General features: G+C 52.6%; 3 protein-coding genes across 5 annotated transcripts; 1 reads left to right on the top strand and 2 right to left on the bottom strand.

Annotated features, from left to right (window-relative positions):
• Positions 1 to 1,290: 1,290 nt before the first annotated feature.
• On the bottom strand, positions 1,291 to 6,585 carry PIGX (phosphatidylinositol glycan anchor biosynthesis class X). 3 transcript variants are annotated; one of them, XM_066326139.1, is made up of 6 exons: positions 6,476 to 6,584; positions 5,820 to 5,883; positions 5,260 to 5,392; positions 4,265 to 4,478; positions 2,902 to 3,002; positions 1,291 to 1,875 (listed from the first exon to the last, which is right to left on the bottom strand). In XM_066326139.1, exons 1-6 carry the CDS (start codon positions 6,540 to 6,542, stop codon positions 1,732 to 1,734), a joined length of 723 nt encoding a protein of 240 aa, XP_066182236.1. In that variant the 5' UTR covers positions 6,543 to 6,584; the 3' UTR covers positions 1,291 to 1,731. The 3 variants fall into 3 exon arrangements, with proteins under 3 accessions (XP_066182236.1, XP_066182237.1, XP_066182238.1); XM_066326140.1 differs by having other exon boundaries at positions 6,214 to 6,570; XM_066326141.1 differs by having other exon boundaries at positions 1,723 to 1,875; positions 4,287 to 4,478; positions 6,476 to 6,585.
• A 104-nt stretch (positions 6,586 to 6,689) lies between these two features.
• On the top strand, positions 6,690 to 9,236 carry CEP19 (centrosomal protein 19). Its single transcript, XM_066326142.1, has 3 exons — positions 6,690 to 6,857; positions 8,202 to 8,366; positions 8,648 to 9,236. The coding sequence occupies exons 1-3, from the start codon at positions 6,719 to 6,721 to the stop codon at positions 9,007 to 9,009; spliced, it is 666 nt and encodes a 221-aa protein (XP_066182239.1). The 5' UTR covers positions 6,690 to 6,718; the 3' UTR covers positions 9,010 to 9,236.
• Positions 9,237 to 12,938: 3,702 nt separating this feature from the next.
• On the bottom strand, positions 12,939 to 15,948 carry NRROS (negative regulator of reactive oxygen species). Its single transcript, XM_066326138.1, has 3 exons — positions 15,823 to 15,948; positions 15,267 to 15,390; positions 12,939 to 15,032 (listed from the first exon to the last, which is right to left on the bottom strand). The coding sequence occupies exons 2-3, from the start codon at positions 15,372 to 15,374 to the stop codon at positions 13,074 to 13,076; spliced, it is 2,067 nt and encodes a 688-aa protein (XP_066182235.1). The 5' UTR covers positions 15,375 to 15,390; positions 15,823 to 15,948; the 3' UTR covers positions 12,939 to 13,073.
• Positions 15,949 to 17,483: the final 1,535 nt, after the last annotated feature.

The raw sequence follows: 17,483 nt of genomic DNA, 5'->3' as shown, positions 1-17,483 counted from the left end.
TTTCTCGTTCGCCCAGAGGACATTCCCATTCCCTTTCCCTAGGTTTTGTCAGGGAGATGGATTTAGCTGAGGGATTCAACTTGTGATTTTCAGCTGGTGTTAAAAAACAGGCAATGAAGTCCTGTCCCTCAGCTCTGGCAATCTGGAATGTTGCCATTCCAAGGGTCAGGCTACAACATGGAGTTACCTACGTAAGGCTGAGCACAGGAACAAACTCAGCTCTGGGAATTAAACATCCCACTTGGAGACAAGTGATAACAGTGCTGGTCCCAGTGCTGACAGGGTTGAACATCCCAAATGTCTCTCTGGTTGTTTCCAACCTGCTGCGGAAGTAGTCACAAGGAATTTCCTTTGTTGAATTCCAGCAGAAAGATGCCCAAGGGACCCTGAGGCTACAGCCAGACATCGATGAAAGGCTGCACACCGAGCCCTTCAAAAGAACTTCATTCACTCCCTCACACACACACTCACCCAGATTACTTGCTTTGACTAATTTACTCGAGGTTTATCGGGAATAAAATCTGGTTTTGCCACACGGTGGTTGCCGTGGGCTCCCAGTGCCACCTACTGACATTTAGAGGCAGCACCCGAGCTCTACTACTCCAGAGGCTCTCGGCTTTTCCATTAGGTAATTTCCTCTCCATTTCCTTCTATTTATCAACTGTCCTGGAGACTGAATGTAGATCTTCTAAATATTTGCTTCTAGTCACTATCCTGTCCCTCACTTTCATCTTCCAAGGGTCTCTTTCCACTCATGAAATAAGGTGAAATTTCTTCAAATTTTCTAGGCTCTTTCAATTCTGACCAATTGTTCAGCCTGGAGAAAAGGAGGCCGAGAGGAACTTTCTCTCTTCTCCACAACTCCTTGACAGGAGGTGGAGCCAGGTGAGGGATGGGGTCTTCTCGCAGGAGACAAGGGACAGGACAAGAGGAAACCGCCTCGAACTGTGTCAGAGGAGGTTCAGGCTGGATATTGGGAAAGGTTCCTCTTGGGAAGGTTGTCCAGCCCTGGCACAGCTGCCCAGGGCAGTAGTGGAGTTCCCATCCCTGGAGGGATTTCACAGACATATGGATGAGGCACTTGGGGACATGGATTAGGAGTGGCTTTGGCAGCACTGGGGGAATGGTTGGACTCAATGATCTTAGAGGGCTTTTCCAACCTTAATGACTCTGTGATTCTAATTTGGCCAAGAGCAGCCAATCCCTCACAGTTATTAGGATGGGAGAGATCACTGACGTGTCCCAGGCAGGCACAGAATCTCTTCACAAATTCATACATAACCTACCTCCGTGACAAGCTCAAAATTCAGAAATTTTAATGACTTAATAATGTTTTTCATACCCTTAATAACCAATCCCTGAGTCAAGAAACACAAACACCTCTGCAAGAGGCAGCACTGTATAGGAAGCAGGCTCTGGGCCAGGAGGAGGGAATAGGAGCCCCAAATCCATTCCTGACTGTTGCCTTATTGCCCACAGCAGTGCTTTCAGCTTTTTGAGGTTTTTTTTCCTATTCTCCATCTGCTTTGGCTATTGACAACACACCCCAAAAGTCTTCTGGGCTGTGGAAGGCATTTGCAGGCATTATGAGCCAAAGGAACTATAATCCATTATGGAACCCTTGCACCCCCTAAGGTATAAATAGCAGTAGAGTAGGATCCATTCAGGAATCCAGTGTAATATCCAGTTAGTTTTGCTGGATGGAGGTCAGACATTCCATGTTTCCTCAGGTCACTGTGGGAAGTGTCCGTACTTGCAGGCAGCAGCAAGGATCACACCAGAGCAGAGCACTGTGGTGAGCAGGGTTAGGGCACACACCAGGGAATTGTGCTCCCTGAGCCCCACAGGAACCCTCAGCATCGATTCCTTGTATGCCTACAAAGGAAAAAAAAAAACACATAACATGCATTTGACCAGCTGGTTCTTTTTTACTGCAACCAAGAGGATTAGGAACCAGACCCTGATTTAAATAGCCCATGGCTAAAGCTTCTTCTGAGATTCAGTATTGGAACCAGGATGGGACATCCTCTTTAATTCACAGCCACTGCCACACTGCACAGCTCAGGAAATGGATCTGCTGCCATCTGTATCCCTGTATCTCTGCTCCTACCCAGCCACTGAAGGAATGTATGGAATGCTGCAGGGAAAGCAGCTCCCAAGGTGAGCTCAGATCACTAATGAGACAGATTTCTCCAAAGTGAACAACCATTTGGTTTTTCATGGATAAAGAAGCTGCAAAATGTTTATGGACAAGAGCTACAAATATCCCAGCAGTCTGCAGGTACCTTAAATATAGGAAGGCACATGGGTTACAACAACAGATTATTTTATTATAGAAATTAGTCTAATTTTTGAATCTCTACACTACTGTGGCAATTTTGAATATCAAGAATAGTTGTTGGCCACACTAAAGATCCAACATTCCTTGGTTTTGAACACAATAAGAAACTTCACCTTTTCCTAAACACTTACTCAACCAGGCAACAACTAAGCAAATAAAAGTGACCTTTTTTTAGGATGCTACTCCTTAAATCTTTACAGTTTTACCATTACTTTAGTTAAATCATCATCCACCTTGTTACTCTTCTGAAGCACCAACATTATAAAGACTTTTCTTAATTTGACTAGTGCCAATTATATCCTATGATTCCAAGTAAACTAGTAAGGGGAAAAAAAGGTCAGGAGAGCAGCCATGCTAAAGGGCCAGAAGAGCACAGAGTCACTGTAAACACACCAGAAGGGCAGGACGACTCCCACTAAAAGCCAGTTAGAAATGAAGAAAGGAGCCTGACAAAGGGGGAACCACTCAGGTAGTTTTTTAATGTTTAATTCCTGTGCTATGAAAGGTGTTAACCAGAAAAAACACAGCAGTTGTTAAAAAGAAACAGAGAGAGAACTCACAGGACTGTGTTTTGTGCTGTGCCACTGACAGGGACTGGTGTTGTCAGATGAGCAGGGAGCATCCACTTCAGCAGGTTTCCAGCACTCTGCAGACAGGTGACCTAGGGAAGGCATTCCTGCATCACCAGGAGCCAGGCAGGACAAGCAATCTGGCCTGCAAGTTTTTTTTCCAAATAAGGGATCCTTTCCCCCACAAGAGCTCATCAGAATCCATTCCCTGGGAGATAAGTAGTGAAACACCTCTGCATGGTCAACATGACACTGGGCAGTCCTTGCTGTGAACTTTACAACTCTTCCCCTTCTGATACAGCAGATACCAAGAAAGCATCTCACCTGTGTGGTATCTTGGCCCTTCTGTTCTTTACAGGGCAAAGAATTCCTGGTTAACCTGCAGACCCCTCAACTCTAGCCATGTAGTTAGAATTTTCCCCAAAATAACTAAGTCCCCAAAACAAGTAAGAGAAAACAATTTCTCTTCTTAGCCTCCTCTCAACACATAAAAGATCTCTCAATACTTTAAATCCTTTCCCATTAATCACTAATAATAAATGTTTTCCTGCTCAAAACTAGTAAATGTGGCAGGAACCCAGGAAGATTTAACACCCCTTTTTAAGTGACCAGGTAGTCCTGCATATCCCTATGCTTATCCCAGAAAATCACTGCTCAAATGATGCACAAGGAAAGAAAAAGGAACTGAAAATCATTACTGTGCTTGACTTGGCAGGAATGATTTTGTAAAGGAACACAATATTTGTAACAAAAACACAGGATTTCATTATTCACATAACTTGAAATATTAATTGTAGTGGATAACAGGTTCTTGTTTCATCAGTTTGAGACTCCAACCATTCCAAACTTCAGGCATAGTTTTCTACATTCTTCCTTTATATAAAGGGACTGCAGCAACAGCGTGTTAGAAGCCATCTGAATACTCTGATTACTCTAAATAGGTGAGAGTGGCTACTAAACACACCCTGCACAGCTCCAACTGCCAAGGGAAAAGCAGTCAGAGCAGGGGGCCTTTGGCAAACCAGGCCCTGCTGGAATTGTGAGAAACACAGACTGTGACAACTGCCAGGCCCTGCTGGGATCGTGACAAACACAGATCATGACAACTGCCACGTCTTCCATCTGGAAGAGCCCAAGCAGCACAGGGATGCTACAATGGCAGCAGCACAACACAGAGCAGTCTCTGACAACCCCCCTGCCTTTGGCCAGGCAGCAGCACTCAGTGAGGAAGACAACGAGGTCTTTATCAGGGCCACAGCTGCTGCTTATGTTCACGCAGCTACCGAGAGCTCCATCCCAGACACAACCAGATTCCAAGCTGGGAATCGCCCAAGAGCATCAATGAGAATCTCACTGTGGCAGCAGCAGAGCAGCACCTCTGGGCTCTCCAGCACAACCAAGGCTTCCTCTGTCCCCTGGGCCGGCCGGTGGTACCGCGCGTGCACGGGCACGGCGGCGCGGAAACAGCGGGAACAGCGCGCATCCGGCTCCAGGAACAGCAGCAGGAGGAGATCCCTGGCCAAGTACTCGGGAGCCTCCACATCAATGACATCAGGAAATAACACTGCCTGCAAGGAGGGAGAGATACAGGTGTGGTTGGGATGCAAATTGAAAGCCATTTCCCTCACTCTAACACTGAGCTTGATTTTGTGGTCAGGATGATCAAGCTGGGAATTTCAGCCTTAAGCTGTTCCAAAATACCTTTTCAAGACTGTGTTCAATCAGTGACTCCTACGTGTGAAAAGCTCACACTGTCACTGTGCCTAGAGCCAAACTTGTGAGGTGTCAGCTCAATGATGTGTGCCAGCAAGGCCAGACCTGCACCCCAGGCATGCCAAAGGCAGGAGCTGCCCACAGCCTTTGCATTCATTTCTAGACAAATCAAGCACCTAAGCAGGTAACAGCCTCAGCCTTTGCACATCTCTCCAACGTGAAGCAAAACATGAAACAAAGACTGAAAAGCAGCACAGAAAGCTGGGATGAGAACAAAACTGGGAAGCTGCTCAGTCCAAACACACAGCACATGACTTAGAGCTCACCAGCACCTCTTTGGGGGTCTCCCTTCCACCTTCTGAACCCAAGGCCCTTTTACCACAGCTGCTCAGCAGGGGCTAAGAGAGGAGCAGCAGCCTCTTGGTACATCACCTGTGTGTGAGAACATCAGCAGCACAGGGCCGAGGATTGCTGAGTGAGCCGAGTTACAAGGAGACACCAGGAAGATTATATTGTTTGGCACTCCTTCCAAGGATTAATCACCTTGGTTCCACGAGCCAGATAATGACCAGACATTACAATGCCCTGAGTCCTTACCTGACCCACTGCCAGCTCTCCTGGCACTGGGGCCATTACCTTTGTTAGATTGTGCTGCTGCAGCGTTGCCAGCTCGTATGGATCCACGTAGATTCCCGGCGGCAAACGCACTTGAGCTGCAACTGCACATCCTCCTGCATCCTCCCCGAGCTCTACCTTCACCAGCAGATCCCTTCACACAGCAACAGGAGCAAAACATTTACACCCACACTTCAAAAATCATCACAAGACCCCCGAGAGACATTTCTCAGATGAGACAAGAGGCAGCTCTCACACTGTGTGCAATTAATTCTGATCACACTTCCCTGCTCAGCCTTCTTTATGTAAACTCCACATCCATGGCGAAAACAAAGAAGTTTCACTTCTTTGTTAATGTCTCAGAATCATCAATAGTCTCCACAAAAGCTTTAGAAAGGGGCCTCCTATTTTCCCTCCACTACAGCTTGTTAATCCTTTGATCCTGTTAATAGATTCCTGACATATGGCCAGGAATCAGGGCCCAGGGAGTTGATACAACTGCACGTGAAAAGAAGAGAAGCTTCTTCCAACAGAAAATCCCATGGCACATTATGCTGATGGAGGGCAGGGTGAGGACTCACCTGTGAAACCCCTCTTTCAGGAGCTCCTGTGTGACAGTGGTGTCCCGACAGGCTGCCTGCACATCTAAGGTGACACAGAGCCAACAGTGTAACAGTGATCACAGGGGCCGGCAACTTCAACAAGTGAAGTTTTACAACCCATGGACGCCTCATCTGCAAATCCTCTCCCAGAAAGGAAGTAGTATTTGACTGTGATCAAAGAACAGAAGAGGTTTCTTTCATTGGCTGAGCCATACTTCCCAAATGTAAAGTGATAAGATGTTTTGGGTTGAAAAAGACCTTAAAGCCCATCTTGTTCCAACCCTCTGCTTTGGGCAGGGACATCTTCCCCAAGACCAAGGTGCTCCAATTCTAGAGACACAGCTTCTCTGGGCAACCTGTGCCAGAGTCTCACCATCCTCATAGGGAAGAATTCCGTGCCAATATGCCATCTAATCCTGCTCTCTGGCAGTGTGCAGCCATTTCCCCTTGTCCTGTCTCTCCATCCCTTGTACAACGTCCCTGTCCAGCCCTCTTGGAGCCCCTTTAGTAACTGGGAGAGGCTCTAGGGTCTCCCTGAATCCTTCTCCAGGTAGAACACCGCCAGCTCTCCCAGCCTGGCTCCGGAGTAGAGGGGCCGTAATCCTTTCCCGGCGCGGTTCCCCGCAGGCACTCACGGAGGGCGCAGAGCAGCGCGCCCAGCCCGGCCCCGATCCACACCGGCTCTGGCCGCCCCCCCGCCATGGCGGCCCGCTCCGTGCGGCCCCGTGCGGGCTGCCCTCAGCGCCGCCTGACCGCGCGGGGCCCGCCCTCGCCATTCTCCGCGGCCCGGTGTCCCTCAGGCATTAATGAGGGCAGCCTGAGGGGGCCTTCGGCGGAGGGGGCCTTTACCGCTGGAACTCGGCTGCGCCGGCGGAGCCATGGCAACCGCCCAGGGAGGCGGGACCGGCCCGGGGGAGGAGCAACAGGAGGAGGAGGAGGACGAAGCGGAAGAAGAGGAAGAAGAGGAAGAAGAAGAGGAAAAACAGGAAGAGGAGGCGGCTTGCTGCGCCGCCCGAGGTGAGGGGACAGGCCGAGAGTGTAAGGGAGACAAGGGAGCTCCTGGAACGAGGCTGCGGAGATGCTGAAGGGCCTGGAGCATTTCCCTGCCCAGGAAAGGCTGAGGGAGCTGGGGCTGTTCAGCCTCCAGAGGAGCCCCAGCTGAGAGGGGCTCAGCCCTGGTGTCCCTGTGTGCAGGGAGGGCTCTGAGCAGGGCCCAGGCTCTGCCCGGGGGCCCAGCAATGGCCCCAGAGCCATGGGCAGGAACTGACCCCAGCAAGTTCCACCTGGACATGAGGAAGAGCTTTCCTGGGCAATGACCGAGCCCTGAACAGATCCCAGAGAGGCTGTGGAGTCTCCCTCAGTGGGGATATTGCAGAGCCATCTGGACACAATCTGAGCCATGTGCCCTGGGATGGCCCTGCTGGAGCAGGGAGCTGGCACCAGCTGCCCACTGCGGTCCCTTCCAGCCTGGCCCATTCTAGGAGAGGCAGGAGGAACCAACCCGGCCCTCCCTCGCTGCCCTTCGTGCTCAGAGTTCGGGCCTCGGCCGCACCCCCTGGGCCACTCCTGCGGTAGAAAAGCGGCTCTGAACGGCACCGGGTGCTGTCACGGCCCTAAACCACACCCGGCTGTGCTGCCGAAGCGCTGGAAGCCGCGAGTCACGCCGGCAGCGAAGGGCTCAGCCCGGGTTACCAAAAGATCCAAACGCTCTTTCCTGCAGATCCAAAGATCTGCTCCCGTTTGTGTTCCTCATCTTCACAGAATCCCAGAATGGTTTGGGTTGGAGGGACCTTAAAGTTGCTCTTGTTCCATCCTCTGCCATGGGCAGGGACATCTGCCACTACACCACGTTCCTCCATATCCCATCCAACCTGGCATTGAAAATTTTCATTATTAAGGACATTACTGCATGTTTGAGCTCTTTCCTATGTGATTTTTTACAATGGAGGAAGTGTTTCCAATTCTGCCTCAAAGTAGCTTTTCAACATTAATGTGATTTTTCTTGATGTGGAGAAATACATTGATTTTTTGGGGGGACAAAATATGTTACTTTGCCTTACTGCAGTCTGTAGGGCAGTTGGAGATCACCTTCACGTTTGACATATTTTCATTCATTTAAAACCAAAATAAAAGTACCACCTGCACTCAGTGCTGTCCACTGAGCTGGGAAACAAGAGATGCAGCAGGCTGGGATTTTTAAGTCCCCTCTAATTTAATTTCATAAATCATTTCCTTGGGCTTTAAGGCCCTTTCTGACCCAAAGCACTCTGGGATTCTGTGATTTTGCTGAACTCTACTCCTGACAAAAAGATCAGCACTGGGAGACTCTCCCACTTACTTTCCTTTTTCCCTGTTTTTCAGGGAGCTTTGCTGATGGAGCTGCAGACAGCCCCATGATGACTTTGATTGCACAGAAGTGCGGGATCTGCTTCCAGCCCCCCTCCATCATCCTCATCTACAGAGACAACAGCCAAGACAAGACTCGCCAGCGCATCATGCCTGTCAGGAATTTCTCCAAGTTCTCAGGTGAGGGACACTCATTCCAGTCTGGTCCCCTCCAGACACATGGAGAGGAACCCACTGGTAGCAGCATTGTTGGTAACCATCCTAGCAGCATGCAGGGAGGGGCTGTGCTGGGCTAAGGCTGTCTCTCCGAGGAGCCCAAGGCTACATCTCAACATGAGCAGTGGTTCTCTGAGCCTGGAGCATCTGGAGAGAGCCCTGGGGAGGGTTTGGGAGGAGATGTGTCTGTGGGAAGAGGCTTGTTGCAGCTGCAGGTGTTGCACCCCTGTGTTGCCTCTCCCCAGACTGCAGCAGGGCTGCCGAGCAGCTGAAGAACAACCCTCGGCACAAGGCCTACCTGGAAGGGGTCTCACAGCGCCAGCTCCAGAAGCTCTACAGTTTGCTGAGAGGTCATTTGGAAGGACAGAGCCTGGCTGAAAGCTTGGAAAAGTTTCGGCAGGAAGAGACCATTGACCCAGAGGAGGACATGAACAAACTGGATGACAAGGAGCTGGCCAAAAGGAAGAGCATTATGGATGAGCTCTTTGAAAAGAACAGGAAGAAGAAGGATGACCCTGACTTCATTTACAACATTGAGGTGGAGTTCCCACTAGATGAGCAGCTGGAGTCCTGTACTTGGGACATAGAGTCGGATGAAGAAGTCTGATTCCAAAGATGGGCAGTTCAGAGACAAATCTCAGCAAGCCAGCAAGAGAGAACAATGTCATCACACATGTTCTGCCCCGCGTTGGCCCAGGAGAGCCCAAGGTGCCACAGCAATCTCAGGCTTAAGTGAGCTTTGTATAAGAAACCAGACTTGTTTAAATGGAAACTGGGTAGCTGAAATTGTTGGCTGGTTTTAGTCTTTTCCTACATAAAAGAATTTTAAATTAATTAATCTTTCCATTTTTTACATTTCAGTCAGCTTTGGCTGAAAATGAAGCATTAAATTCATGTCCTGAAGACACTGTTATAGCTGGACTGTACAAATAGGGTGATTATTATTGCCCGCTGGGAAGTTAAATATGTATTAGTCATTCTGGATAAATCTACTCTGCATTAAGAATATTTCTCTCACATTTCCCTAGCAATGCTTAAATCTCCAGGTTTAGCTTACACAAAAATAAGTCCTTAAATGTAAGAGAAGGAATATCTTGAAAATTAATTAGTCTTGAAAGTACTTTTGCAAATACAGTGGTTTCAAATGGGATGGTTGGATCCTTACACTCCTGGATGATGCTTCTTCATAAGTGCTCAGTTCTGGGAGATGTGCTTAAAGTATCCAAAAAACCAGAATGGTAGAAGGTCAAAGGCTGGGGGTGGTTCTGGAGTAAGACAGACTCATCTCACTGAAGGTTTTAATCCAGCTGTCTACCTTGGCTGGTCTCCACTAGATCAGTCCTGCTCTTGTGTAAGAACTGGAGGACTAAGATTAGGATTCTTTGGGGAAGTTTACAACTCCAAAAACTTCCTGCATTTTGGCTTCCTGAACCCTGGCAGCTGTGAGGGCTGTGGGTGAGATGGGTCTTCATCCCAAATTGAGGGGCCTCAACAAACTGCTGCCTGACATAACTAAGAGGAGTGGCTGGAGGAGCTGCTGGAAGAGCTCTCCTCCTACACCCCAAAATGAGAATCACTGCTGTGAAAAACATGCATCAAGTGTCAGTTAAACCACAGTGCTTTGCCTTCACTAGAGAGGATGAGGGAGCTCACGCTTGGCCAGGGGGGTCTTCAGTCAGGAGAGAAATGAAAGCTGAGGCCTCACTTGCCAAATTTAAAAAAATATAAAGGCTGACTCAGCTCTCCCAGGACCAGAAAGGTTGTGGAGGGGTCTGGCACAGGCCTTGCCTCAAGAATTGCAACATAACAACACAGAAGAATCTCCTGCTTGGGAAGCAGAGGGCCCCAGGGAAACTCTCCTCCACTCCCAGCCTGCCCCCAGCTTCACCCTGGCTGAGCTCAGAGGACATGGCCAGCCCTGGGCATGGCCTCCTCTCCAGTGATGGCTGCATGAGGCCAATTGAGTGCCTGGATCTTGAGGTTCCTGCTGGCCCGTTCCTCCAGCCCACCCCAGACCTTCAGCCTGGAGCTGTGCTGATCTTCCCAGTTTGGGATCCTCTGTGAACTTGACAGGGCATTTCACAGCCAGCTTTAGATCGTGCATATAGACATGGAATGAGACAGATCCCAAAACAGTCCCCTCAGCAGCCTCCTGGTAGAGCACATGCTACCAACCACAGCCTTCTGCGCTTCACTCCACTGATCCTGACCTGCCTGACTCCCACCATCCAGACCGTGACATCTGCACATGTGTGAAGAACGTTGTGGGACACTGTGTCCAGGCAGACAGAATCCACCACTCTCCCCTTGCCTAGAGATCCATCCTGAGAGGAAAGCAGGTTGAGCAGGCATAACAGCCTTGGCAGTCCATGCTGACTTCTTCCAGCCACCCTCTTTTTCTAGAGTTGTGCTGCGAACAAAGAACATTCATTCCATGGTTTTCCCAACATGAAGGTGACTGCTCTTTTGCTGTCTGGGATGGCCTTTTGGCTGTTACTGAAACTGGGTGGGACCCTTGGGTTCTCCTGTCACCAAGGACCTTCCCTGACCACCATGGCCTTGCAAAGACACTGAGAGCAGCTTTGTAAGGACACCCACCACTCAGAAAGTGGAATCTCCTCTTGCTGCCCCAACAGCCCACTCATATCACAGCTCCAGGTGAGCCACAGCTTTCCAGGCACCGTGATGAGGCAATGTTGAGTATCCCCATCAGCTCTGTACAATTAAATCCCTCTCCTTTTTATGCGTGCCCTGGGCAGTGCCAGGTGCCCAGGTTCCTCCCTATGTTTTCTCCCATGGCTGCAGCCAGCACCCCATGCCAGATGGAGCAGCAGCATTAGCTGTGGAGGTGGGGGAGGACACACATCCCCCTCTGAGCCAAGCCCCAGGGAGAGGGCAGCTCACAGGGGCACCCACTCACCCTGCCAGTGGGGAGGCACCAGAACATATTTATAGGTCACTGCTGTCCCCCGGGGTGCAGCTTACGGGCAAAAGAAGGGTTAAAAGAGGCTGAGGGATTCCCCTGGTTGGGCCTGCTTTGGTTTTGGCTATTTCAGTCTAAAACTGGGAGAGAAAGCGGTCATTTCCGTGCCAGATCTGACAGCTGGGTTTCCAGAGCACTCAGCCCCAGTGGAGCTGCTGGCTGGTCTAGCAGGGTCTGACCCATCCATTTTCCAGCCCTGCACAGCCACCAACCACACCAGTCTCCCCCATGACCCCAGTGCCATGCCTGTGCCTGGGAGGGGTTTGCCCTGCTGCCAGCCTTGGCTCCCCCTCCCTGCACTACCCCAGCATCCTCCCAGCTACAGGCCAGCCTCGGGCATCTCCCTCCATCACCTCCCAGGACAGCTCCACTGGGCTTGAGCCCCTGGCACACCCCACACCACCGACTGAGCCCGCCCACACCCAGGCAGGGACAAGCCCCCAGAATTTCCACTCTAACACTGCTCTACACTTCCCTATGCCCTGTTCCCATTAAACATGTTTCACTAGAAAAATCCCAACAGCGGCACAGGAACAAAGCCACTCCGGTTCTCAGAAGGGCTCTTGGGTTAGCACTAACCACCATCACTTCTCCTTTCCCCACAGTGACCCCCGAGGAGCAGAGCAGCACTTCCCCAGGTAGTGCTTGCTGCTGTGGCAGAGCCAGAGTATGCTGTGAGTGGAGCTGGGTGGAGGAAATCCCCCGGCCCTGCTGGAGTGACTGCACTCGGGAGCAGGGCTTGCACAACAAGGAGGAAGGATTTCTCTTGTTTCCTTTGTATGTTTAATCCACCAGTCACTGGAGAAATATAAATCCATGATAAAATATCACTGAGGGATATAATTTACTCTCCTGCTTTTCAATCAGTATTTCCCATTGTTGCAACTTGGGCTGTTTTTAATGGAATTTTCTAACCCAGACTGCAATTTAGTGAAGAAACGACACCCCAAAATGTGTCTTTCAGCCCTGCTGACAATGCCTGTCTTTATCAGCACACGCACATGGTGCATGATCAGGGTTGCCTGTGAGATTGGCAGTGCCATCAAGCAGTGTGGAAAGTTGTGGCTACAGAGACCCTTCTCCACAGCACCTAGACTGATGTTTGCTCCAGCCTGGGGCACTTTGTGGAGGCTGGTTGCAGATCTGGAGAACATTTTGAATTTGCTACAGGTGGGAATAAATAAAAGGAGCTGCCAGAAGGGAGTGGGGGGAAAGCAGTGCTGGAGAAAAAGGTCACAGAATCCCAGAATGGTCTGGGTTGGAAGGGACCTTAAAAATCCATGTGGTTACAACAACCTTGCCATGGGCAGGGATATCTTCCTCTAGATCAGACTGCTCCTAGCCCACTCCAACCTGGCCTTGAACACTTCCAGAGATGGAGCATCCACAGATTTTCTGGGCAACCTGTCCTTTCAGCCAAGGAATGTTTGATGTCATATCCACTCAGCTCTCACCAACACCAGCTGAAGGTTTCTGCTGAAGACATACATATTCCTTGAGGATTCCCAGTGCTGCACCACCAGACACAGCTTGCACCCTTTGGGTACCACGACGGCAGAAATGGCAGCTCTCCCAGCACCTCCTGTCCTGCATCCATCAGGTTTCCATCCTGACCACCTCGGAGGGGTTATCGCCTGTACTCCTGATCACCCACTATTATTGACTATTCCTGAGCCCTTCCTCAGCCATTAGTAAGGGCTGGACACCCCACACCGGGTTTTCACCATTTTCAGCAGCTTCTCCTTGAGCATGAGGAAGACGACAACGAAGGCCACCAGGAGCGTCAGGCAGGTGGGCAGAGCCAGCACCAGGTAGAGCAGTGCCAGGTCGGCCGTCTGCCATCTGCAGCTCTGCAGGACGGGCTCGGGCAGCGCGCCGGGGCTCAGCGCGCGGGAGCCGTGGCTGCAGGTCACCTCCCGCCCGTCGGGGACGCGCAGCCCCTCCGCCAGCTGCAGGGCGTCCCACCAGCCCAGCGTGCAGCAGTTGTAGGGGTTTCGGCTGAGGTAGAGCTCCCGCAGGCTCCTCCCCAGCGGCACCTGCACTACGTCCAGCGGCAGCGCCGGGAGGCAGTTGTCCCGCAGGTCCAGGCTGCGCAGCCTCAGGGTGCCCAGCGACGGGGGGAACGCAGCCAAGGAGTTCCCGGAAAGGTCCAAGCGCACGAGGCTGCTCAGGGCAGAGAAGTCCACGGCGGTGGAAGAGAGGCTGGTGTTCCTCAGGGACAGCACCTGCAGTGTCAGGACGAGGTCCTGCAGCCACCCCAGGTCCCCGGACAGCACTTGGCGGTTGTCAGAGAGGTCCAGGTGCCTCAGTGATGTCCCCTGGAAGGGGCGGCTGCTCAGCCCCTGCAGACCGCAGCCGGCCAAGGAGAGATGGGTCAAGGTCTCCACACCCCTGATGTCCACACAGGGCAGACTCTTAGCCTCATCTGGCTGGGGACAGAGGTCAACCCGGTTGCGGCTGAGGTCCAAGGTAGTGATCTTCCTGGTGTGGGTGAAAACTCCGGGAGGAAGAGCCTGCAGCCTGTTGGTGCTGAGGTTGAAGAGCCGCAGGTTGGGCAGGATGTCCCCACGGCCCACCTTCACCCCCAACTCCACCAGCTGGTTCTGGCTGAGGTCCAGCTCTGTTAGCATGGCCAAGGGGTCCTCCTCCGACAGGTGAAATGCTTCCAGGCAGTTCTGGTTGAGCTTTAGGTGGGTGAGGGAGGGCATCTGGGCTAGGAAATCGTCTGGCAGGCCCCAGACCTCGTTCTGGCTCATGTCCAGGAGGCGCAGGGAGGAGAGGTTGCTGTTGCAGAGCTCGTCCCAGAGCCTGACCGTGGTAATGTTGGTGGAGTTGCCATCAATGATCAGGAACTGCATGGTAATGTTGGCCAGGGAGGTGCCGTTGGGGAGCTGCTGGTAGAAACTCATCCTGTTGTCCTGCAGCAGCAAGGAGTGCAGCTTGCTCTGCCGGGGCAGCACAGGGAAGAAGAGAAGGTGGTTGTGGGACAGGTCCAGCACCTCCAGCTCAAAGAGGTCATCATTTTGCAGGGTCAGAAACCACTCAATGATGTTGTTGCTGACATTGAGCACCCTGAGCTGAGTCAGGTCAAACCCCACCAGACATGGGAGGTAGTTGTAAGCTATGTTGAGCCTCTGCAGCCTCTGCAGTCCTTCGAAAGCATTGTCAATTTCGAAAATGTAATTCTTCTCCAGGTTCAGCTCCAGCAGCTGTGTCAGGTTTGTGAAGATGGATGAGTCCAACCTCATGATGATGTTCCTGGCCACAGACAGGAACTCCAGAGAAGAGAGGTTCGAGACTAAAACTGATACCATGTCCTCCCTGAGCTGGTTTCCAGCCAGATCCAGCATCCTCAGGGCTGGCAGAGCAGAAAGAGCAGTGGCTGTCAGCGAGTAGTTGGTGAAGAGCAGGTTGTCTGTCAAGGAAAGCACCTCAAGGCCTTGACTGCTGAGGAAGGCACCGGGCTCAATGAGCTCCAGCGAGTTCCTGGTCAAGCTGAGATGCCAGAGCTGGGGATACAGGAGCAGAGATACATTGCTCAGTACCCGGATAGTGTTGTCATCAAGAAACAGCTCCTCGGTATCTCCTCGAAGGTTTCCTGGGATGGAACTCAGCCATCTCCCTGTGCAGTCCATGATGCTCTGCACCTGAAGAAAGAGGAGAATATGCAACACCACCATAGGAGGCAGGAAATGAAGAGGGAGAAGTCTGAGGAGCAGAGTAAGGGGGGAGAAGGCAGCTCTTTGGTTACAGCCTTGGCACAGCAGTCTGCTTCAAGCCAGTAGTTGGGATGGAAAAGGTCTGGAAATACTGCGTTGGCTGAGCTTTGCCAGGCAGGACCAAGCACTCAGAGGGGTGAGGGTTCACAATAGAGGACTTACAAGCTCACAGCCCCCAGGAGATGTTGCCTGGGCTGTGTCCATCCCTCTTCCCCGTACCACTGCCAGGAGGAGAAGAAGCAGAGAGAGACCAGGGAGCGGGGCCTGCATCTCAGTGGCGGCACTCCTGTGGAGAGGGAAGCAGAGGTGAGGAGGTCAGAAGCTGCAAACGTCATCCCAGAAGGCCCAGGTGACCCTGGCCACCATGGAAGAAGGAGCACTGAGCACCCACCCCAGCAGAAGCCCTCATGGGGCTTCCCCAATTTGAGCCTGGAAGGCAAGGGAGGAGCAGGGGCGGGGGTGGCAGCTCAGTCCCACCCAGGGCAGAGCAAGGGGGAAGGCACGGTCTGTGCTGCACAGCTGCTCGTGAAGGCCACTGAGCTGCATCCTTCCATCAGGGTGTCTCCCAGCAGGGCTTGTGTGCCCCCTCTTGGCACCAAACACTCCCCCAGGGGACACCAACCCATCCGCCACCAAGGGATGCCCCCAGTGCCCATCCCTGCTGGGGGCCCTTCCAGGGAAGTGGATGTTCTCCAGCATGAGCTGCCCCATTACTGACCTGGTGGGACCGGAGCTGACGGCATTTGCATCTGGGGAAAAGCTGAAACTCAGGCAAATGAGCAGCAAGGGCTCGGTGAGTGTTTGCCACACGGCACTTTCACAGCTGCCACTGCATGAAGGAGAAACGGGGTTATTTTTGGCAGCCCAGGTAGCCAGAGCCTCGCAGCACAGAGGGAGCAGGGCATGTCCTGGGCTGTTTCCTTCTTTAGGATAGCCGAAGTGTTGAGCTGGTGCCTTATCAAAGCAGGATTTATCACTCTAGGGGATATGAGAGGTAGTCCGCTTTCCCCAGGCTGCAACTGACACGCAGCACCTTTTGCCCTCTCAAGTCCTTGGAGTCCAGCAGCAACTCATACCCAGGCACGGTGGCAGGAGAGGGATCCTGCTGTCCTGGACCTTGGTCCTGCTGCACCCAAAGAACACCAGTTTTGGTTCTGGCTCTTGAACCCCTCTGCAGAAACTCTCACTTTCCTTCACCCAGCTCAGTCTTTCTTGGCTTCTTCCAACACCAGAAGCACCTCCATCCTCCCAGTGCTCCCTGGAGCTGCAGGGATGACACCTGCCCAGCCAGGAGAGGAGGCAGCAGCCACAGCAGGAAACCCTTGCCTGCAGCCCTACACCAGAGCCCACATCCAAGAGCTCTGAGAGCTCCCCACACTTCACACCAGCCCCGGCATGGGCCCACACAGCCACAGCTCTCCGAGCACGGGCATTAGTAACACACAGCCTCCACAGGTGCCCAGGTCGGCACAGGGAACCCCCCTGGTGTTTTTCCCCCAGCACAGGTATCGGGGGGCAGTTACTCACCGCATGGAGCAGCGCGTGGGCTTTGGCACAGTCCATCCTGCGGCCCCTCAGCCGCGCTCAGGGGGCTCCTGGGGCCAGGGGTGGGGGTGATCTGCGGGGTCTGTGTGCCACCCACGGGGTCTGTGTGCCACCCACGGGTCCGTGTGCCACCCGCCCTCTCTCAGAGCACCGATATAGCCTTTGCGGAAGGAGCCAACGGAAACTGCAGTCACATGGAGCGGCCCAGCTCTCGCTTACTGATCTCAGCACTCCCAGCCCGGGTCATGCACTCACACACAGCTCCCCGGCAAGGAGGAACCACAGGGCCCAGGCAGGCAGCGAGGGCTATAGGGGGTCATGCAGCTCCTGGGGACAAGCCAGCACTGGGGACAAGCCTTGCATGGTGACTCCTCTACACAGCTCCAGCAGCAGAACCCCTGCTCGGGGTTTCAGGCCACAGAGATGGTGACTGGGGGTGGTTCTGCCCTGCACAGCCATGCCACCACTCCTGCAGGACAGGGAAATGCCACCCCTGCATGGTACCTATTCCCTTTTTGTCCCTCCAGACCCCTCTTGCCTCCAATGCCCAGCTCAGGGGTTCAACAGGAGCCAAGGGATGTGCATCCCGTGGGGGAAGAAGGTGCTGTTATTTCCTGTTGCATCCCAAGCCAAGGCTGGACATGTCCCAGGTATTAAGCCCCCAGCAACTCTGGGATGCCAGTGCCTGTCCCTCATATTGTCTAAGTGAGATTCAGGATGCTCCTATCCCCCTGCTCCCTGACCTCTGGGTGTCCTGGAGCTGCTCAGCATCGCAGCAAACCCAGCACCCAGGCACAGGTCAGAACCGGCTGGATACAGGGACCTCCTGAGTGT

Source organism: Sylvia atricapilla, chromosome 10 (genome assembly GCF_009819655.1).
Source record: "Sylvia atricapilla isolate bSylAtr1 chromosome 10, bSylAtr1.pri, whole genome shotgun sequence".
In the NCBI taxonomy this organism is placed as follows: domain Eukaryota; kingdom Metazoa; phylum Chordata; class Aves; order Passeriformes; family Sylviidae; genus Sylvia; species Sylvia atricapilla.
Note: the sequence above shows the minus strand (reverse complement) of the source record. Positions and strands in the feature narration are given on the sequence as shown.

What these genes read in the sequence shown, in the direction of transcription:
- PIGX (XM_066326139.1), bottom strand. Translation starts at nt 6,542, where the DNA reads ATGGCGGGGGGGCGGCCAGAGCCGGTGTGGATCGGGGCCGGGCTGGGC. An exon ending in CGCGCTGCTCTGCGCCCTCC is followed by an intron (nt 5,884 to 6,475) that starts GTGAGTGCCTGC and finishes GTGTCACCTTAG; the next exon opens with ATGTGCAGGCAGCCTGTCGG. An exon ending in CTGAAAGAGGGGTTTCACAG is followed by an intron (nt 5,393 to 5,819) that starts GTGAGTCCTCAC and finishes TGCTGTGTGAAG; the next exon opens with GGATCTGCTGGTGAAGGTAG.
- CEP19 (XM_066326142.1), top strand. Translation starts at nt 6,719, where the DNA reads ATGGCAACCGCCCAGGGAGGCGGGACCGGCCCGGGGGAGGAGCAACAG. An exon ending in GGCTTGCTGCGCCGCCCGAG is followed by an intron (nt 6,858 to 8,201) that starts GTGAGGGGACAG and finishes CCTGTTTTTCAG; the next exon opens with GGAGCTTTGCTGATGGAGCT. An exon ending in GAATTTCTCCAAGTTCTCAG is followed by an intron (nt 8,367 to 8,647) that starts GTGAGGGACACT and finishes GCCTCTCCCCAG; the next exon opens with ACTGCAGCAGGGCTGCCGAG.
- NRROS (XM_066326138.1), bottom strand. Translation starts at nt 15,374, where the DNA reads ATGCAGGCCCCGCTCCCTGGTCTCTCTCTGCTTCTTCTCCTCCTGGCA. An exon ending in CTCCTGGGGGCTGTGAGCTT is followed by an intron (nt 15,033 to 15,266) that starts GTAAGTCCTCTA and finishes CTCTTTCTTCAG; the next exon opens with GTGCAGAGCATCATGGACTG.